Source organism: Thermobia domestica, chromosome 2, assembly GCF_964235325.1.
Source record: "Thermobia domestica chromosome 2, izTheDome1.hap1.1, whole genome shotgun sequence".
Classification (NCBI taxonomy): Eukaryota; Metazoa; Arthropoda; class Insecta; order Zygentoma; family Lepismatidae; genus Thermobia; species Thermobia domestica.
In genome coordinates this window covers 52,363,720-52,384,736 of record NC_137455.1, presented here as the reverse complement: position 1 = coordinate 52,384,736, position 21,017 = coordinate 52,363,720, and the positions used below count along the sequence as shown (strand labels likewise).

The window sequence follows — 21,017 nt, the reverse complement described above, 5'->3', positions numbered from 1 at the left end:
GGCTGATCAATACTTTTTTGTCTTATTTTGGTGTTAGGAATCAAATCTCAAACGTTGCCGGTCTTGTTCTAAAACACCATGTATAACAAAGTTACTCCTTACCAAAACATTTGATGAAATCTAAAAATTGGTTTATTTCTTCATGATCGTTAGCAAAAAAAAAAAAAAAAAAAATCCATTTCATTCCGCACGCAAATGTGTACATTTGTAGGACTAACATATAAGTTAAATATAAAGTGCAAAATGACTATTTGGTAAGTACTCCCATGCGCAAAAAATATTGCGCGTATACTGTAACTCACAATTTTTCGCAATTATTCCATTTTCCATATGTTTATTGGTAAAATTCAGTTATTAGTACGTGGAGATAATAGAAAGCAATCCATCTAAGGAGATATTTCCAAAAAATATAATAAAATAATAAAAATATAAGCAAAAAACAAAATTATGTTCGGTTTTGTGTATACTGGCAATAATGTTTTCGAGGGAATTTTTGGAGTAGCACAGCACGATTGCAGAGGGAATAACAAGATTAGCTGAATCAAGGAACTGAAAATTGGAGCAAAATATTGCATTTATTGGCTTAAATCTAGGGTGTAAATTGTCTGCCAAATATAAATTAGCTTCTGTAAGCAAGATGTTATACGGAAAATATAAACAAAGAGAAAAACTGTTGTTTTAAGTTTGGAAGTGACATGCTCTATAGCCATGAGCATTTATTTCTTAAGAAAAAGATAGGCAACAAAAGAAAATCTGTGTGGGCAAGTGGGTAGAGTGACGGACTAGTAATTCTTATACTGTTTTGACACCAGATCGAATCCCATCCGGTCATGTTCAATTTTTTTTCTTTACAAAACATTGTAGAAAGTGTATAATTTTTATGTTAATAAGAAACGAAATAATATAATAATGAAATAACTTTTTGTTTTTCTGATGACGTATTTATTCAGAATTAGCTTACTATTTATTACTAATAGCGATTGTTTTTAGTTTATGGTATGGTATGCTTAACCGTTCCCTCTCCGTTTTTACACAGCTTCAACTCACTGCGAGTGTCTGTGAGTCAGGAACAGGAAAAAACAAAACAAGAGCAACCTGCAGCTTTTCACACAGCGTGAGGAACACAGTCACAGCGATAGCTCGTTGTCATGAAGAAAAAAACTGTTCTAGTGTTTCTGTGTGTGTTTCTTTTTAAAGTATTGACTCTCTCTCTCTCTCCTTTTGTTTCATATCCACAAGTGCAACAAATGCAAGTCTGTGTGAAAAAAAAAATCAAGAGTACTTTCTTTAAACAAAACTAAATTTTACAGCTCTCTTTGTGAGGAACGCGAATGCTTCCAAAAGATGCCATGAATATTAACTATAATCGTACCGAATTATACAGTAGCGTGGAAAACTGATAATAAAATGATGTAACATGCATAAGCTTTTTTTTTTTTTATTAGAGTAACCACACATTAAACATAACAAATTAAATTTTTGGGATTACAAATTATCACATTACGTGTCGGTGTAGGCCTATTCGTTTTCACATTCGAGCGACGAAAAAAGAAAGTGTGGTGATAGTTATAAAAACCGAATACCAGATTTCAATAAATTCAAGTTACATGGCTCCTACATAGCGAAAAAAATGATTTTTCGATGTCTATCCATCTATTTGTCTCTCGGTTCGTCACGCTTTTACACGCACTCAAATAGAGGCCATACTGTTCAACGTATCTGCACCGAATTCTACACATAACGTTTTAGTAACATAATATCTTTCGAATTTTATGTCCTTCGACACCTAAAAGCAAGAGTAATTTACTGAAGGATTAAAATTTAAAATAATTCAATTTTCTCAAATAAAAAAAAGCTGTGACGATTTTATTTACTTTTGATAAATATATATTTTATTAACAAATCTCCACCACATATGAATAATTTTTCTGAAAAAATATATATGGTGTAATTTACTGTATGGTATGCGTTCTTTTTGCACAATTTTCTCAACCACATTTCATAAATAAACGTATCATTAATTACCTAACAATATGTCAACTCGTTGGAAGGAGTAGCTTAATCTTAGGGTGAGCTTTCCCCCGATGGTTTTCCCATTAACGCTTCAGGCAATTTTGTTCATATTTCGTAAAGAAATATTTCATTAATAAACTAACATAGAGCATAAATAGTTTATTCCGATAACATACAGGAAGTGGTTTTCTCAAGGGTTGATTTTTTTTGGACAATTGTCTCAGTTATTACTGAAATTTCTATTTTTACTGAAATTTGTTCTAATTTCAGTAAAAATATTTTTTGTAATAATCTTACAATATGGTATAACTCGCTTGATCCGAAAAGAAAAATCCAAAAGAGATAGTTTACTTTGACAGTGAAATTTTTCCCGACGATTTGCTTAAAAATTACTCGATATACTGTCAAAATTACAGATAGAAGAGTTTACCTTTGGGGGTAAGCTTTTGCCGATGACCTTCCTAAAAACAACTCAGGAGATGTTTGTTGTTCATATTTTATAAATACGTATTACATAAATAACGGTATAATTCTCTCATCCGGAAAATCTAGAAATGGTATATTACTTTTGACAGTAACTTTTATCCTGCGATTTTCTCAAGAACGACTCAGGCGATTGTGTTCGTATTTCATAAATAAATGTTTTATGAAAACACAAACAATATAGCATAGCTCGTTTATACTGAAAAGATCCACAAGGGATAATTTATTCTTGGGGGTGACTTTTTGCATAATTTTCTCAGAAATTACTCAGACGCTTTTGCTTATAGTTCACATACAATTATATCCTTTATAATTCTAATATATGGATCAAGTTATTTCTAACGGAAATATGACCAATGGGTACTTTACTTTTGGGCCTGAAGTTTCTTCTAGCAAAGTTTTCCAAAACATTATTTTATTCGCAATTTCCCAAATAAATGTATCAACAACAGTTGCAGCCTAACATAAGTCAGTGTAAAATATTCGAGCGAGAAAGTACAGTGCGTTTACTCCGTACCCTTTCTTAAATATATTTTTAAATGTTACACCTAATCACAATTTTCCGAACAAAATCGAAACTTCTTTTTAAATGTGCCTTGTTGTGGTCAAATGGTTCAAGTGCATTGGTTCTGGATTAGATTTCCAGTGAGAGCTAGTGTATCTTCATTCAAGAGATGTGACACGTCGGTGCAAAGAAGAAAGTGTTTAAATAAGCTTAACCAAGCTAATCAACAAAAGAAATAATACAATGTTACGAAATTATCGTAGAAACGTTGTTAATATTAGGTAGGTTCGACTGGAATGTCCAAACAATTGTCAATTCCAAAGGTCTTTGTTTTCGTCCGGCGGGAGCTCATGTGGTTCGGATTTCACGTTAATCAGTAGGTCCACGTCTCATATAGCCTCGCTGCTGAAAGGGGCGAAACTCAAAATCACATCACACATCTTTGTTTTCGCCTTTGTTTTAGCTCATAAATGTCTCTGTTCATAAGCTCCTTAGTGGTTAGCGTACGCGCCTTTGGCGTGAAAGACCCGGCTTCGATTCCCGGCGAGAGCTCACGTGGTTCGGAGTCCACGTTAATCAGTAGGCCGACGTCTCATATAGCTTCGTTGCTGAACGAGACGTTAAACTCAAACTCAATGTCTTTATTCATAAATGTCTTTGTGTATGGTTTTTCATCATATATGTGGCATGGACATTAAATTTTGATTTCTACGCCATATGTATCTAATTACATACACACCTATAGAACGAACACAACAAACTTGGAATATCTACATTGTTTGCGTATGGAAAATAATCACGCTCTACTGTACAGGACAGCCGTGTGTATGGAATTCCATACACATGGCAATCAACGTATTAAGAAATGTATAATAATAATAATAATAATAATAATAATAATAATAATAATAATAATAATAATAATAATAATAATAATAATAATAATAATAATAATAATAATACAGAAAACGATACGATCACTTACATAATTTATAAATATAAGTTAACATTTAATAAGCATATAACTGCAATGGAATTAAGTTGTTTTTCTCTCTCCCTGAACGCTACAGCCCTTATTGTTCTAAGGCGTAGAAGAGAACTTGTGGCACCCACGATTTGGGGCGGTGTGTGGTCACAACTTGGTATCCCTTTGTTGTTAGTCCTAGCTTTCTAGACGGATGCAGTTATTACCGGTAGAATATACAAGCAAATTGACTTTTGTATTACTATTAAAGTAAATAATTACACTCATTCCTTCAATGTGATACTTGTGGTTGCTTAACCGTATACAGACAGCTGATCCATGGAAAAATCGTTAATAATAATAATAATAATAATAATAATAATAATAATAATAATAATAATAATAATAATAATAATAATAATAATAATAATAATAACAGGAACTCGACAAATATTCTTGCAAATAATAGGAAAAAGTTTGCGTCACACTGTTCACTTTGCTGGACACACCAGTGTGGCGCGTTATAGCGATTGTGGCACACTGGAATATAGGGTATGTTTTTTTTTTATTTTTTTTTCCAACTGTTCCAACTGCTTCAATTGAAATGGATCTATAATAATAAGAGAATGAATTTAGTCTTCTTACCCTTCAATTTAGAAATAAGGTTCGCGAGAATTTCATAAAAGAATAATAGGTCTATACTCAGAATTGTATATAGTAGTTTGTTTTATTCGGTACTTCCTGCAACTGTTTTTTGATTGAAATGATTTGAAATGAAATTTTTAAGTTTTACGTCCCACGATTATGCCGGATAGGCTAAAGGAGACAGTGATGATAAGAAATGAATGAAATGGTGGAATGAAAAAAGTGGGATAAAACGGGAGAACCTCGAGAAAACCCACACACACAGTGTTTGTCCAGCACAAGGTTCACTTGGCGCGAGCATAGATCGAACCAAGGACTCCATGCACCAAAGGTGAACGCTCTACCACTGAAACACCGTGGTCTCTGAAATTACTTATGGAACTACCGAGAACTATGCTGTAATATTTGAATGTGCTTCAAGTTTACAATAATTAGTTTAGTTAAATTCATTATTAACAATTAAATAATTGCATACATTATTAACAGGTAAATGCTGCTGATGCAAAGACTTAAATCTAGCGATACCGCGAGCGTAAGTATTAAACAGAGGGATTTTAAAGGGCCCCCTGAGCTGGGGGCCCTGGGCTCCATTGGCTCCGCCCTTAATCCGCTAATGCCTATAGATTATAAATTAAAGGGGACGGGCCGGGTCCGTTCTAAAAATTCCGGTCCGTGCAGACCTCTAGCTCCTGTGTATATGCTATCTGAAAATACAGTAGAGTTTCGCTTATCCGACATAAAACAGGCAGGCAGAACGCCGGATAATATGGATGTGTTAAGGAAAGACCTATAAAAAGTCAAACTATGATATAATTTTACACATTACGCATCTAATTATCATCTTTGCAAGAAACAAATATAATGCATTGACTCAGTGACGTATCCAGCGTGAGGTCCTGGAAGCTGTCCCTTACCAAACCTCAAGCGCTTTTTAATAAACCTACTTTTTCCCTTTTGAGGTTTTTTTTTTTTTTTTATTATTTATGTCAGATTACTTTGAGTCAGTGTCCAAACTGTGGACAATGCGTTGTTGTTATAATTCTAACAAGTAACACTTCCCAAGTGTAACACTCCGATTTTCATAAAATTTGGCAGGTAGATACTATACATAAAATAAACAAACAAGTGCTTTTTTATTTTTTTGCTGAAAAACGGTTTTAGGGGGCAAAAGCCCTCACCGAAAATTTGAAAGTTGACGCTCGAAAGGCAAAAACAAGTGGACCAAAGTGAACGAAATTGTGAACAGATATTGCGGACATAAAATTAGAGAATACGTGTTTTGTATTTTCCTGGAAAAAACGGTTAGGTGGGGCACAGATCCCTCCAAACCTTTGATCATGAAATATCAAAAGTGCTAATAACAGTATGTCAGAAGTGCCTAAATTTACATGAAGAATTGGAACAAAACTTTGTGTTAGGACAATAAGCAAAAAATAAACAAATTCGGCTTTTTTATTTCCTGCGAAAAAACGGTTTTAGAGGACAAAAGGTCCCCCGCATGAATTTTGAAATTTGACGCAAGAAAGGCAAGAAAAATGTACCGAACTGAATGAAATTGTTCACAAATGTTGTAGAGGTAAGATGAGGAAATACGTGCTTCGTATTTTCCTGAAAAGAGAAAAAAACCTTTTGAGTGGACCGAGGCGTTGAGTGTCGGAAGGATTGGACCGAAGCGAATGAAATTGTCTGTAGATATTGGATATGAAAAATAAAGCCTCTCGTGTTTCACAAGTGTCTCCATCAGATTTCTTCAAATTTGGCAGATCAACATCAAGCACAAACAGTATAGCGTATTTTGTAGTATTTCACGAATCAACTTTAACCCTTAAAATGTTTTTCCGCATAAACAAAAACACGTGCCGATTAATTTCCTGTTTGCTGTTGATGTGCCAAAATTGATAGGGACATCTTTAAAACACGAAAGTCCTTATTTTACATACAGTCTATACAATATATACACACAATTTCATTTGCTTCGGTCCACTCCTTCCTGCACTTTTACGGTAATATTAACTTTTTTTTGGAGGGGCTCTAGGCCCCAACACTGTTTTTTCATACAAATTAAAATGCATTTTATTTATTGTTTTGCAAATTGTCCCTATACGAAGTTTCGTTGCAATTCTCCATACTCTTTAGGAACTTCTGACGTACCGGTATACATACTTATTTGCTCTTTTGATATTTCCTAATCAACAGCTTAGAAGGTCCGTGCCCCACTCAATCGCTTTTTTTTCAGGAAAATACGAAACACAATTACCTCAATTTACGTCTAGAATATCTGTGCACGATTTCAAAATTTTGGGTGGGGAATTCTGCCCCCTAAAACCAATTTTTCTCAGAAAATAAACCCTTTTTTTTGCGTATTGTCCCTACACAATGTGTCGTTCCAATTCTTCATGTCCTTTAAGCACTTCTGACATACTGTTATTAGCACTTTTGATATTTCACGATCAAAGTTTTGGAGGGGTCTGTGTCCCACCGAAACGTTGTTTTTTTTTTTCTTCAGGAAAATACGGAACCCATATTCCCTCATTTTTCGTCTACAATATCTGTGCACAATTTCATTCATTTCGGTTCACTTCTTCTTGCCTTTCGGGCGTCAACTTTCATCATTTTGGATGGGGGATTTTGTCCCCTAAAACAGGCATTCGTTTAGTTTTTGCGTATTGTCCATACACAAAGTGTCATCGGAATTCTTCGTCCTTTACACACATCAGACATATTGTTACTAGCGCTTTTGATATTTCATGATCAAAGGTTTGGAGGGGTCTGCGTCCCACCTAACCGTTTTTTCCAGGAAAATACAAAACACGTATTCCTTCATTTTACGTCTGCCATATCTGTGCACAATTTCGTACACTTTGGTCCACTTGTTTTTGTCTTTCGGGCGTCAACTTTCAAAATTTTGGGTGAGTGCTTTTGCCCCCGTAAAACAGTTTTTCTGCAGAAAATAAAAAACATGTATTCGTTTATTTTATGTGTAGTATCTGCCTGTCAAATTTTATCAAAATCGGAGTGTTACACTTGGGAAGTGTTACTTGTAAGAATATACCGTAATGCCATTGATACCAGGTGGAATTAAAGAACACTTTTAAATGGGATTACAATTTCGTTTCCGGTCTGTTTATAACATTACTGTATTAGAACGATACACTCATTGCCATTTGCTTTTTCTGTTATGTGATATACGTAGCAGACAGTTTTCCTTACATGTCTCTAGAAAATATTTTTTGATTTCGTGTGAGTTAGGATTAAGTTTGACCGGTTCATAAATGACAAGTAAGAAACGTTTAAGAGAAATACAGAACTGTTGCATTATTATTATTATTATTATTATTATTATTATTATTATTATTATTATTATTATTATTATTATTATTATTATTATTATTATTATTGATATTTTTGAAACATTAGAATTACGTGCTTACGAGGATTCGTGTCGGGTTCCCTCCGAAAAGAAAAGCTGGATATGTGCCTGCACTGAATGATAGACGTATGAGTCAAGGTATAGACGAGCGTGCTAGGCGATCGAGTCCGGAGCATCAGAAACAGACTAAGAGCACAACTTGCAGTTCTTCTTGCCGATTGATGCTGCTTTTTACCTGCTATGATATGTCGGATAATAATGTGAAATAAACGAAGGTCAAGACCATGTCGTATTGGTGTTTCATGCACCTAAACTTGTAAAATATTTGTGCCGAAAACATCTTTCACTCACTAGCTAAATAAATTTGAGGGTATGATCGCTCATCTTGCCTTATAAAGTATAGTCTTATAAAGAATATATGTAGCATAAGAAAAACCTTAAGACCAAATTCAATGATTTCCTATAGTTTTATTTTTTAATAACGGGAAACTTGTTTATTTCATCACGATAAATCATGTTTGATACTAAGATGTCTGTTTCTGACTATATATATTTTTCATACTTTATTGGAGACATTTTTTTTTCAAGAAAAGAGGATGATAAAGGAAGCTATACAACACCATAAACTGAAAGCAATCGGTATTACTAATAGTACACTAATTCTAAATAAATACGTCATCAGAGGAAACAAAAAGTTATTTCCTAATTGTATTGTTTCAGTTTTATTAACATAAAAATTATACACTTTCTACAATGTTTTGTAAAGAAAAAAAAATTGAACATGACCGGATGGGATTCGATCTGGTGTCAAAACAGTATAAGAATTACTAGTCCGTCACTCTACCCACTTGCCCACACAGATTTTCTTTTGTTGCCTATCTTTTTCTTAAGAAATAAATGCTCATGGCTATAGAGCATGTCACTTCCAAACTTAAAACAACAGTTTTTCTCTTTGTTTATATTTTCCGTATAGCATCTTGCTTACAGAAGCTAATTTATATTTGGCAGACAATTTACACCCTAGATTTAAGCCAATAAATGCAATATTTTGCTCCAATTTTCAGTTCCTTGATTCAGCTAATCTTGTTATTCCCTCTGCAATCGTGCTGTGCTACTCCAAAAATTCCCTCGAAAACATTATTGCCAGTATACACAAAACCGAACATAATTTTGTTTTTTGCTTATATTTTTATTATTTTATTATATTTTTTGGAAATATCTCCTTAGATGGATTGCTTTCTATTATCTCCACGTACTAATAACTGAATTTTACCAATAAACATATGGAAAATGGAATAATTGCGAAAAATTGTGAGTTACAGTATACGCGCAATATTTTTTGCGCATGGGAGTACGTGCTGTGGACAGACGAAGCAATATGTACAAGTGATGGTCATGTCAACCTATACCTTATTGGGCTGCGGATAATCCGCACTGGACACTACAGATTGACCGACGAAGACGTTGGAGCATCAATGTGTGGGGTGGTATCATTGGAACACATATAATTGGGCCCTGGTTTATTGATGGAAATTTAACGTCGGCTCTGTTCCATCAATTCTTGACAGAACATCTACCGCAACTGCTGGAAAACATCCCACTTCATGTGCGGCGTAATATGTGGATGCAATTGGATGATTGTCCAGCACATGCTGCTCGTATATGCAGAGGTGCATTAAATACTTTATTTCCGCACCGTTGGTTAGGAAGAGGGTCCAATACTCTCCAGACCTTACGTGCATGGACTATTATTTCTGGGATCGACTCAAGGAGCTTGTTTACACGAATAGACCAACTACACCAGAAGATATGAGGCAACGTATAATGACCGCATTTCGAAGCACAGGAGAGGCAGAGCTTGAAGCTGTGGGCTATAATTATTATCGCCGTCTGGACCGCTGTCTTGCTGTACATGGACGACAATTTCGGTAAAACGTGATGTAAAACGTGCTGTGTGAAGTGCACATCTGTTACATAGCGGACAGTAGCCGTCTCCAAGGTAAATATGATATATCCTTTGTACGTTATGCGATGGTAAATTCATTCTTAGAACAACGTTAGACGTTTCAATATAATACGCTTACCTGTCCACCATAACGCTTCCATTTCCATAGTATGTTACCAGTGTTGACTACGAGACGAGACAAGACAACACTTTTCAGTAGTGTCACGAAAGAGGACTGAACAGTCTCTGTAGTATTGTACTCGGAAAACGTATGTTACCAAGGAAATATAGCTGTTCAAAATGTTCAGGGTCTTCCCTCCAGCACAATCAAACAACTGCTAATTTGGAGGGGGACCGTGTCTGGATATCTAGAACTGGTTACCGTGATATGTTGTACTTTTGAAATAATGTGACACTTGTTTTTCAGTTTTTCCGTCTGGCTGCCCGTTTCAGATTTATAGGGGTGGCCATATTGTTTTCAATGCAACTTTTGATAACATTTTGACCCGCCGCCATTTTGCATAGGATGATCGTAGCGAATCGGGACTTGTTGTAGCTTCTTTCTTTTTACAAGAGCTTCCAAGCGATATACCACTTGACCCCTCTTTCTATTTGAAAATTTTGAGTTGGACCCCGTCTGGGACCCTGCGGGCGACCCTGGGACGAAACTTTTTATTTCGATCTGTTGTCCTTTAAACATGATGTGACACTTGTTTTTCAGTTTTTCCGTCTGGCTGCCCGTTTCAGATTTATAGGGGTGGCCATATTGTTTTCAATGCAACGTTTGATGAAATTTGGACCCGCTGCCATTTTGCATAGGGTGATCGTAGCGAATCGGGACTTGTTGTAGCTTCTTTCTTTTTAAAAGAGCTTTCAAGCGATATACCACTTGACCCCTCTTTCCATTTGAAATTTTTAGTTGGACCCCGTCTGGGACCCTGCGGGGGACCCTGGGACGAAACTTTTTACTTCGCTCTGTTGTCCTTTGCAACTAATGGGATACGTGTTTTTCAGTTTGTACATATCTCGGACCGTTTTCGATTTAAAGGCCTGGTACGGACTAACGGAATCACCCGATAGCTAATAAAACTCAACTGACCAAAGCAGTATATATATATATATATTTTAAAATTATATATCTGTGTTACAGTTTCGGCTACGTAATATAGCCTTCCTCAGACACATTATGAGAGATATATCCAATTTTGACAGCTTATATACAATCTGAATGCAAGACACGCCTACTTTCTCTTTACAAAACGTAAATTTTTAGTTGACTGTAAAAAATAAATTTTTAATTAGATGAAGTTACTTTCTCCTTTTGCGCACCTGTCTTGCATTCAGATTGTATATAATCTGTCAAAATTGTATATATCTCTCATAATGTGTCTGAGGAAGGCTATGTTACATAGCCGAAACTATAAGACAGATATGTAATCTTAAAATATATATATATATATATATATACTGGTTTAGTCAGTTGAGTTTTATTAGCTATCTTGAATTTTCCAAGGCTGTAACGAGTAATTTACAAGTTGAAGTACCTCCGATGCTGAAAAGGAGAATAGACAAGTGGAAGGACAGAAGAAGGAAGTAGATATCCAAGAGACAGCAGATGATGTTCTTAAGGAAGTGTGTAGAGGAGAACACCACGCCGAGAGGACTTCGGATAATTAAGAAAGGATTGGTATATCAATCAGGGAGATACAAAAAATTGATTAAGATAGCAGAAAAGCAGCTGATGTGGGACACCATAAGAAAGAGAACTAAATAAGTGGATTACAGTGAGAAAGGGTCTCAAAAAGAGAGAGCGAAAATTGAAGATAAGTTATCGATATATGTGAGAGAAGAAGTAATGACAGATTTGAAGAACTGGGAAAAGAAGTTTGAAGAGAAAGAGAGAGGGAAGATTGAAAGAGAAAGGAAACTGATTATATATACACTGCTTTGGTCAGTTGAGTTTTATTAGCTATCTTGAATTTTCCAAGGCTTCAATGAATAATTTACAATATATATATATATATATATATATATATATATATCGTTATTATGTCGTATACTTTGATAAGCTTTGTGCGAACCTAAGTTTATCTTTAAGCATAGTCGTCTATGCAATAGAAATGCATTGTGAAGAAAATAGTACATAAGCCCTTATCCAAATCCACCTTTTTAAATACATGTGTTACTTACATGTGTAACCAATATGTGCATTTAACAAAATTTACAAGTTTTGGATAGTTTCGGAAACAACCGGAGCAAATTTTATTATGCTTAGCAGAAGGTAAAGTTAAGAAGTTTTAACATAAAATACATGTTTTTTATTCACAGTAGTAACGTGTGCTACAAATTTCAAACTGAAATAACTTAATATCTTAGAAACTTTTATGCTTGGGGGCTGAGCGTAGCTCATCAGAAATTTATAACAACTTGTATTAAGAAAACTTAAGGATTATTTAATGAATTTCTTAGGTTATGAAACGAAATAATAGCAATCAATTTCTTTGGATATTTTCAACATCACACAACAAGCTATCAAAATTCGAAATGATCTTAATAATAAAAATCTACTAAATAGTAATGGCATAGAAACTTAAGCATTATGACTATCCAACATTGTAAATAGATGTAATACTCACTATCTAATTTAGCTTTGATGATTTCCTAATATTGTCTTTTCACTATTAGATCTTAAATCCCACTCCCCGATTGAGTTCCTCGTACCAACCAGCACCATTCCCTTCCGAGACTCGGACACTTGCTGGTTGTAGCGTAGAGCTTAACTCACGTCTCCTTATGAAATACCTTACTCTGTGGTTTGCTTATAGGAAAACTTTCTATAACTGTAATCTATCTGTTATCTGTTTTTATTTCCTTAAACAAATAGCTTGATATCGCTTCGTTATTTTACAGTAACCAAAATAAATGTTCAAAGTTCATGTTTAAATTTTGGGTACTTTAAGTTTATAAAAATAAATTTGAATGAGATTTTGAAGAAAATTTTGAATTTTTTAAAGACTTATAGAAAGACAGATGAAGTTATTTTGTTTGATAATTTCGCTTGGTGGTTACAATCTTTGTTAGGAAAGCTTCAGGAAAAAGTTAATTTAGGTAACGCAGTTGATAGAAAATATTAATAACAACTGTATCATTTTCAAATCAAATATCTGATATTTTAGACAATTACAATATCCGAGAAAATTACAAAATCTGATATTTTGTTTGATATTTCCGAAGTCATAGGTGAAAACACAAAGCACAGCCAGTTACCTGAACTATTCTCCACACTATCCTCAACTTGCCGACCATGTTTCATGATACCAAACGAGATACCATGTTTTCTTTATTACCTAGAGCTAAAATCAGTTCCATTGAGAGTTTAATTTCATTTATCAGCTGAAAAGAAGAAGTGATATGTAACAGATATGATATATAGCAATGTTTTCTTTATTGTCAGGTTGTGTACTTCACAGCAACTTTCCCTTTTGTAATTCTATTTATTTTCTTAATTCGTGGAGTGACGCTACCTGGAGCTGCTGATGGTATTATGTTCTATATATCTCCTGACTGGAGTCAACTCAAAACTTTAAGGGTAGGTTTTATGTAATATATATGATTATTTCCAATTAAGATATTTTGAAAAGACAAAAAGGGTGTTTAGTTTGTGGGAGCAATATCAAAAGAACATGTGGGAGGGAGTTTTTACTTGATCGTTAAAGAAACTGAGGTTTTGTATTATCACACAACAAAATGAGACCTATTATGTTCGCTACAGCTGTTTTTTTTCTTTTTTGTTATGTTTTGCACTCAAGATTTCCAATTTTTTTCTTTCAGAATTGATTGTCTCGTTTGCTTTTAATAACTCATAATGAATTGGTTCTTTCAATCCCACCATACTGATAGAAATATCTTCTTTAGAGTTAAGAATGGTCATGGATGTAGAGGGAGTGGCTTGCCTTGGTTGGCAGTAAGCTCTTTTTGTAACCATATTTTCGTAGGTGATCAATTTTTCACATTAAGTTTCTAAACGATCTAGAAGGACCGTATTCCATACCTAGCAAGGAGAGAACAGATAATCACGGAGATCTTTCGATTCTCCTCAGACAGTTCATGTGGAATCCGTTTCGAGTAGTTTTTTACAAATCTCAGCTGTCTGATATGGCCAGAAATTGTTTGTTGACCAACACCAAGATTCTGTGCAATTCTGACGTAATCAAAAGCTTAGCTCCTATTTAAAAAAAAATAAATCCAGACTGTGGTTCATCTTCAACCGTTATATCTGAGTTGTATAATTTCTCGAACTGCCTTCTGCATGTACTATCAGATACTGATTCTTTCCAAATGCAGTACACAAAATTTTAGTGACATCTGTTGCATTCTTCTAGTACTGGAACTCATACAATATGCAGTGACACAAATGAATTTTATCGCCAAACATTTCTATGGTCACAGATCCTGCAAGAAATGTAGAAAAAATCATTACAATTTTAAAAATTAACCATACAATAAAAATACGTGACGTTTGATGCTTATGCAGAAATTATTAATGTGTGAAAGAGAATAGAATTTAATGCTGCGACAGCAAACAAATCTTTCCGGTAGAGCGCAACATACTATCAATGGGATATTCTTAACATGCTATACAGGGTGTTGGAAACATATAATACTCGCCTTAATAGCATCTGTAACAATCCTAAGCGACCACATAACAGTATTTCGGTTAGTTATCTCGTCACACAGATCCTGTGTGAGGCATAGGGTGAATGTCGTTGGTAGAATCAATACTGTCACATTATCTTGCACGCGTTGGATAGGACTTAGATCTGGAAACCTAACAGGGTCTCGTACTACATTTGAATTGTTATTGAGCACTCTGAGTTAGCCTGGCGGTATGGGGAATCGTTTAACTTGCTGCTAAAAGATAGAGTCCAACAAAGTACCTAGATAAAATCGGAAGACAAGATTGAGAACGTCACGAATATACAACGGATCAGTCATACACTCCCAAATGAATTCGAGAGGGGAATGGAATATATAGTTCACTATCCCACACCAGAAAGCCTGATGTTTATCTTGTATGGCTAGAGCGAACAGTGATGCGTAGTAATCATGCAAAAGTAACGCTGTAATGTAGATCTACTTCCAACAATGGTTTGTTTTGTGTTTGCACGCTCACAAAGGAATCAAAGTAACTTTGATTAAACTGGTGATCGCCGTTTTCTCAGTAAGGGAGGCTCAACTGATCATTCTGTCCATGTGCAACCATGTGTGTCGCGGAGACTCTGGGTGTCACGTATACTGTGAGAACCCATCTATCTCTCACTGTGTGCACTATCGATGGACCATTTATACGTCATAACCCAGTCAAATACGTGGATGACCACTAAGCTCCTAGCATGCGTACTATATGGTCAAGCCTGAAGACATTTAATTGCTTAATTTACAATCGTTCTCATTTCAGGAAGAAACTGTAGTCGACGTTCAATGCATTTACACACAATAATACACTTTCAAACTACTAGCAGTATGCTCTCTGAGACACTGCCAACAACGTGCCCTCCATATAGCAGTTGCGCCGGAATCTTCCAACTAATATCATCATGCCTTTTACACACACATTCTACAGCATGAATTTCGTTCGAGTTGGACTATGTATACCGAGTATTCTTAAGTGCATTTTCACCAGTGTATGTGCTATATATATATATATATATATATATATATATATATATATATATATATATATATATACATATATACAGGTGTTCCGGGAATAAACTGACAAACTTCGTATACTTGTTCGCAGGATAGTTATCTTGAAATGACCCCATTTAGACATTTCCAACTAAAGTCGCAGATAGACATTTTTCTCGTATTGAGATCCTGAAAACACATACGAAGTTTATAGGTTGTTTTATTCAGTGTAGCCAAGGACCAATTTCATTAATTATCTTGATTTGGTCCTAACTTCTATAATTAGTCGTTTCCTATATATATATATATATATATATATTTCTTGATTGAGGTTCGTATGTAAAGTTATTCAGTTTATTCCTGGAACATCAGTATACCCATGAACCAATTCAAATAATTTATAAAATAAGAGCAATAACCACTTATTTAATGCGCAGTGCAAAGTAACTTTTTATATAATAATATTATTTTCAAAAGTCAAACTCTAAAATCTATTAAATAAATTTCAGTTGGTTCATATATTTACATGTCGCATATTTTATTTATTTAAATTAATATTTGTATTATTTTTTCTTTAGAGGAGTGCATTTGTCATTTCCTCATATTTTCTTTTACTGAACATTTCTCATTTCTTGGAGATTATTTCGAGTTAGTTTGCAAACTTGAATGGTTAGAATTTCATTTATTTATAGAGTATACTTAATACGCTAGCTGTGACATAGAGAAAATCCTGGTGTTTAGCTCTCACATACATATTTGAATACCTTATATTAGTTACAATTATTTTTCATTTTTATACTACAATAATTGGCGATACTTCTTCAGCATCAAAAATTTTCTGAAGTGAAAATAAATATTCTACATCTTTAATTTTCGCATACATTTTCCACAAACTATTACCATCTATTATTATGCTGCTATTTTTAAAGTTACTATTATTCTTAATTGTCCTGACAAAAAAAAAGTTATTTTATTTCCACCTTAAACTGTAATTTGATACTAGGTGATAAATGATAAGTTAGCTGAGTGTATGGTCAATTTAATGATATCATAATTCTGGAACTCTTGATATTGGATGTACTCCCTTCATGAAGCGAAGTAGCACTTGGACTCTGCAAGCAATATATACGTAAATATGTACAGTCCGCAGCAAAAAAACCTGCAACATGAGCATATAAGTTTATTGTGAAACTACGCCTAACAGCGCAGGGAATCAACATAACGTCTAAGTGGCACGAATCACGCCAGGAGAAACCTCGGCGTCCTCCTCTGCACACTTATTTTGGAGCAAAAGACTTCGTCGTTTCACAATAAACTTGCATGCTCATGTTGCAGGTTTTTTGCTGCAAACTGTACAACCATAAAGAAAACATACAAGAGAAATTGATAATATTTGATTTTTTCCGCATTCCTTTTGCAGTCTCATATATCATATATTGCATATATAGGATGTTAATTTTATTTTGTCGTAAGTTTTTTTTTAAACAAACTTGCAACACTTAAATAAAATGTCTAATGTTATTTATTATCATACACCTTGTTATTCTAGGTTTGGGTAGATGCTGCATCTCAGATATTTTACTCACTAGGTCCTGGTTGGGGTGGAATAATTAACATGGCGAGCTTTAATCAATTTCGAAACAATTGTAAAAGGTATGCAGTATATTATTTAATGTTATACTATTTGGGAGGAACTAACTAGTGAAATTAGCTTTAATATTTACATACGTAACGTACGGGACAAAAATAAACAACCAAACCGTCATTCGTTTTAATAGCGTTTTTGGTAATTTATTTTTGTCCCGTACTTTATATTTTTCACATTAAATACATTTTTAGTATAATAGAATATTATTGGCTAATGCTATATATACACCGTGAGCATAAAGTCCTGCCCAGATTATAAAAATTTATTACGGAATAACCGTTGGACAGAATAATGTAAATTCTGGTCCGTTACATAGGTTAGTATTACAAGTTTTTTTAAGACCAATAGATGGCACTAGTGCTACCCAAGAGTGATGCAGTGCGTTACTTGGCGCGCGCCGGTTAGTTGGCGAAATGGCATCGAAGCAGGAGAAAGCACAATGCGTGCTGTGGTATCACGAAAGCAAATCGCCTATCAGTAACATAAGTAACGTAAGTGGTCTTTAGAAAAAACTTGTAATACTAACCTATGTAACTGACCAGTATTTACATTATTATGTCAACCAGTTCTTCTGTAATAAATTTTTGTATTCAGGACAAGACTTTATGCTCACCCTGTACTTTAACAATATGATATAAGGAATAAATACTGTATGCCTAAGTTAATAAAAAATGATAGAGTCATGATATTTTTAATAAAGTAGCTCACTTAGTTTGTTAAATTACTAAAAAGATAAGTCAGTGGTCGCTAAACTTATAAAGTTTGTGAGCTATCGTACCGTTTTTAAATCCTACTGTAAGCTACCAACCAAAAGAACTACCATTTTTTTTGAAAAATCTTACATTTGTTTACTGTCTATAAACTTAGTCAATCAAGGTTAGGCAACCGGAGCATTAAGACGATCTACTGAAAATGTCCCCCGCGAGCTACTAGTAGCTCTCAATCGACGGTTTGGCGATCACTGAGATAAGTGAAACACATATTTTTCGTTGACTGTGTCTATACAGTAGCTTTCACAAATACAGTTTCGACCACTTGTTCTATGACCTTGTTTACAAGCTAAGTCACTCACATGAAAATAGAATCGCTTTAACACATTTTATAAGGGTTCCAAAATTGAAGTTAGACATCTTGGTAAACAGCTGTTTACGTAGAAAAAACACTTTTACAGTAATTTCTTTGGGGAAAGAATTGTGTACTTAATAATTTTTCTGTATATGCTAACAGTGTGAGGGACATGTAAAAATTAGCAATATGAGAATCTCTTACACTTCTATGCAAAAATTAATTTATAATTAGTGATGTAAGAAGTTATTGATATGTAACCATTGCCAGCTTTCTTTTTTCTCTGCTTCTTTTAACGTTTATTTCTCTAAAAACATTAAAAAAGAATCCTAATTGAAAAGTGACTACAAGTTTGTAAAATATTCTGATTTTGATTAGAATCTTTTTACTGAAATACTCAATGTATGTTCAGAAGAAATATTTTCTTTTTTTACAAAAAATTATTTCTTAAAAGCATAGTTAGAAAACTTACTGTAATACAATTTAATTGAATTTTAATAGGTTGAAATTTTTATTATTATTATTATTATTATTATTATTATTATTATTATTATTATTATTATTATTATTATTATTATTATTATTATTATTATTATTATTGGAATTGGGTGCAATTATATGGAATAATATATCCACAACATTATGTGGCAAAATTGAATCGGTTCAAAAATGTTTCATTAGGCTATTGTGTAGAAATAAGAAAAAAGATTACTACTCTTATAGTTATGATTACTGGAACGAATACTGGGGGTTGCAAGAATTACATGTAAGAAGAAAAACGATAGAGAAAAACTTTATTCAGAAAATTTTAGATAATAGATATAGTAGCGAATACTGCCGACATAATATAGGTATAAGGGTACCAACATATAATCTTAGAAAAGCATCGGAAATGGTTCCCATGAATAAAAATTCTATAATCTTAAGAAAACTGACAAGTTCTTTTAATATATTATCGGGATAATTGTATTTATTGAACAGATGTATGGATTTTATTAGGTATGTATATTTTGTATAGTATATCTGTATGTTTGACGGTATCCTTGTTTTAAGGACAATTTGAAGAAAATTGACTAACTATTTTAATGAATAATGAAGTAATTATGTTTATCCAGACAAGATACAAGTCATAAAATTATGTATATATTGTAAGATAGACAATGACCTTCTATCGTCGAAACAAATGTACTGTTAATATTAAAAGGAATATAAGATGTGTGTTATAACCCTTACTTCTATGACTAAGTGCTGGATTTTTGCTATCTGGCTGTTCATGGCACTAAAATAAATATATTATTATTATTATTATTATTATTATTATTATTATTATTATTATTATTATTATTTGTTTTGTGTTTGTATAAACATAGATAGTTGTAAATAATTTCAGTATTTTGTTTTCATTTGTTAGAGATTTCATCATAGTTCCCATTTTGAACTGTTCTACAAGTATATTGGCTGGTTTCGTTGTTTTTTCCGTTCTTGGATATATGTCCCATCAAACTGGTGTCCCAGTGGCAGATGTTGCTACAGGAGGTAAGTATTGTAGTTATTTTGTTCCACAATAAGCACCTGAAAACTAAACCAGTTAGAAAAATAAAATAACTGTGCTAAAAGGAAAAATAAGAAAATTGATTACTTATTTGTGGAGTGATTTAATTTATAAGAAATTTCTTTAGATTTTTTAAAAATTATTAAAGGATACACACTGCACGTATTTTAACTTACTAAAAAAGTTGAACATTTGGCAAAATTCATCAACAAATATAACTAAGTAATAAATTTTTACTAGTGACTAGTATCTGACATTTTCCCTATTTGATTCAAGATCTGGGTAATATATCAGAGAAAGCTTAATTCCATAATGCTTTCATGAATTTATGTGTCCTATGTGTGTTGTATGTATACATTCAGATTGACGGAAGTTATTTTATTGATTACAGTTATTTATAATTGTACAGGATTTTGTGATGATTTCTATTTGATCAATATCAAAATAAAATTTTATGCTTTATTTAACTATATAAATACAGCATAGGTATTTACATTGTTTTTGTAGTTTAGTAGCGGCTTAAGCCCATAAAGGCTGTCATGCCAGTGGTTATTTAGTTAATTATAATATAATCTTTTCCTTATTAATGATTCAAGATCTAGTTACAAGTACCAGCGAAAGCTTAGTTTCGTAAGGCTTTCTTGAATTTATTTGTCAAATTATATTGTTGTTTGTATATGCATGTTGATATTCACGGAAATTATTTTATTGATTACCATTATTTATAACTGTATAAGAGTTTCTGAACTTCCTTTTTCAATAAAATTTTGTTTGTTTATATAAATATAGCAAAGATATTTACATTATTTGCATCTATAATTTCTTCTAAAAGAAACCTTATTTTAGCTAACTAAAAAGTTAATTTCAGGTCCAGGTCTCGTTTTCGTCACGTATCCGGAAGCTATCAGTATGCTTCCCTTATCACAACTGTGGTCTGTCTTATTCTTTTCTATGATCTTCATTTTGGGTCTTGGTACAGAGGTATGGTATTTGTTGTGTATTGTCTATAATACTGTTACTATTCGAATTTAGAATTGTTCCTAGGTAATTGTATTGCAATTGCAATAGTATGTAGAAATTCTTTTATTTATTTATATATTTATATATAGTTTTTCCTATATATAAATATGATTAAA

The 21,017-nt window shown here is 33.3% G+C and overlaps 1 protein-coding gene across 1 annotated transcript in view; it reads left to right on the top strand.

The window, feature by feature from the left end:
- Positions 1 to 21,017, top strand: part of LOC145679677 (sodium- and chloride-dependent glycine transporter 1-like) — a 112,688-nt gene that overhangs the window by 72,404 nt on the left and 19,267 nt on the right. Inside the window, exons 6-9 of the mRNA XM_081750251.1 lie at positions 13,380 to 13,514; positions 17,166 to 17,269; positions 19,741 to 19,865; positions 20,750 to 20,862. Of these exons, the coding sequence (XP_081606377.1) occupies positions 13,380 to 13,514; positions 17,166 to 17,269; positions 19,741 to 19,865; positions 20,750 to 20,862 (477 nt within the window). The remainder of the gene's footprint in view (positions 1 to 13,379; positions 13,515 to 17,165; positions 17,270 to 19,740; positions 19,866 to 20,749; positions 20,863 to 21,017) is intronic.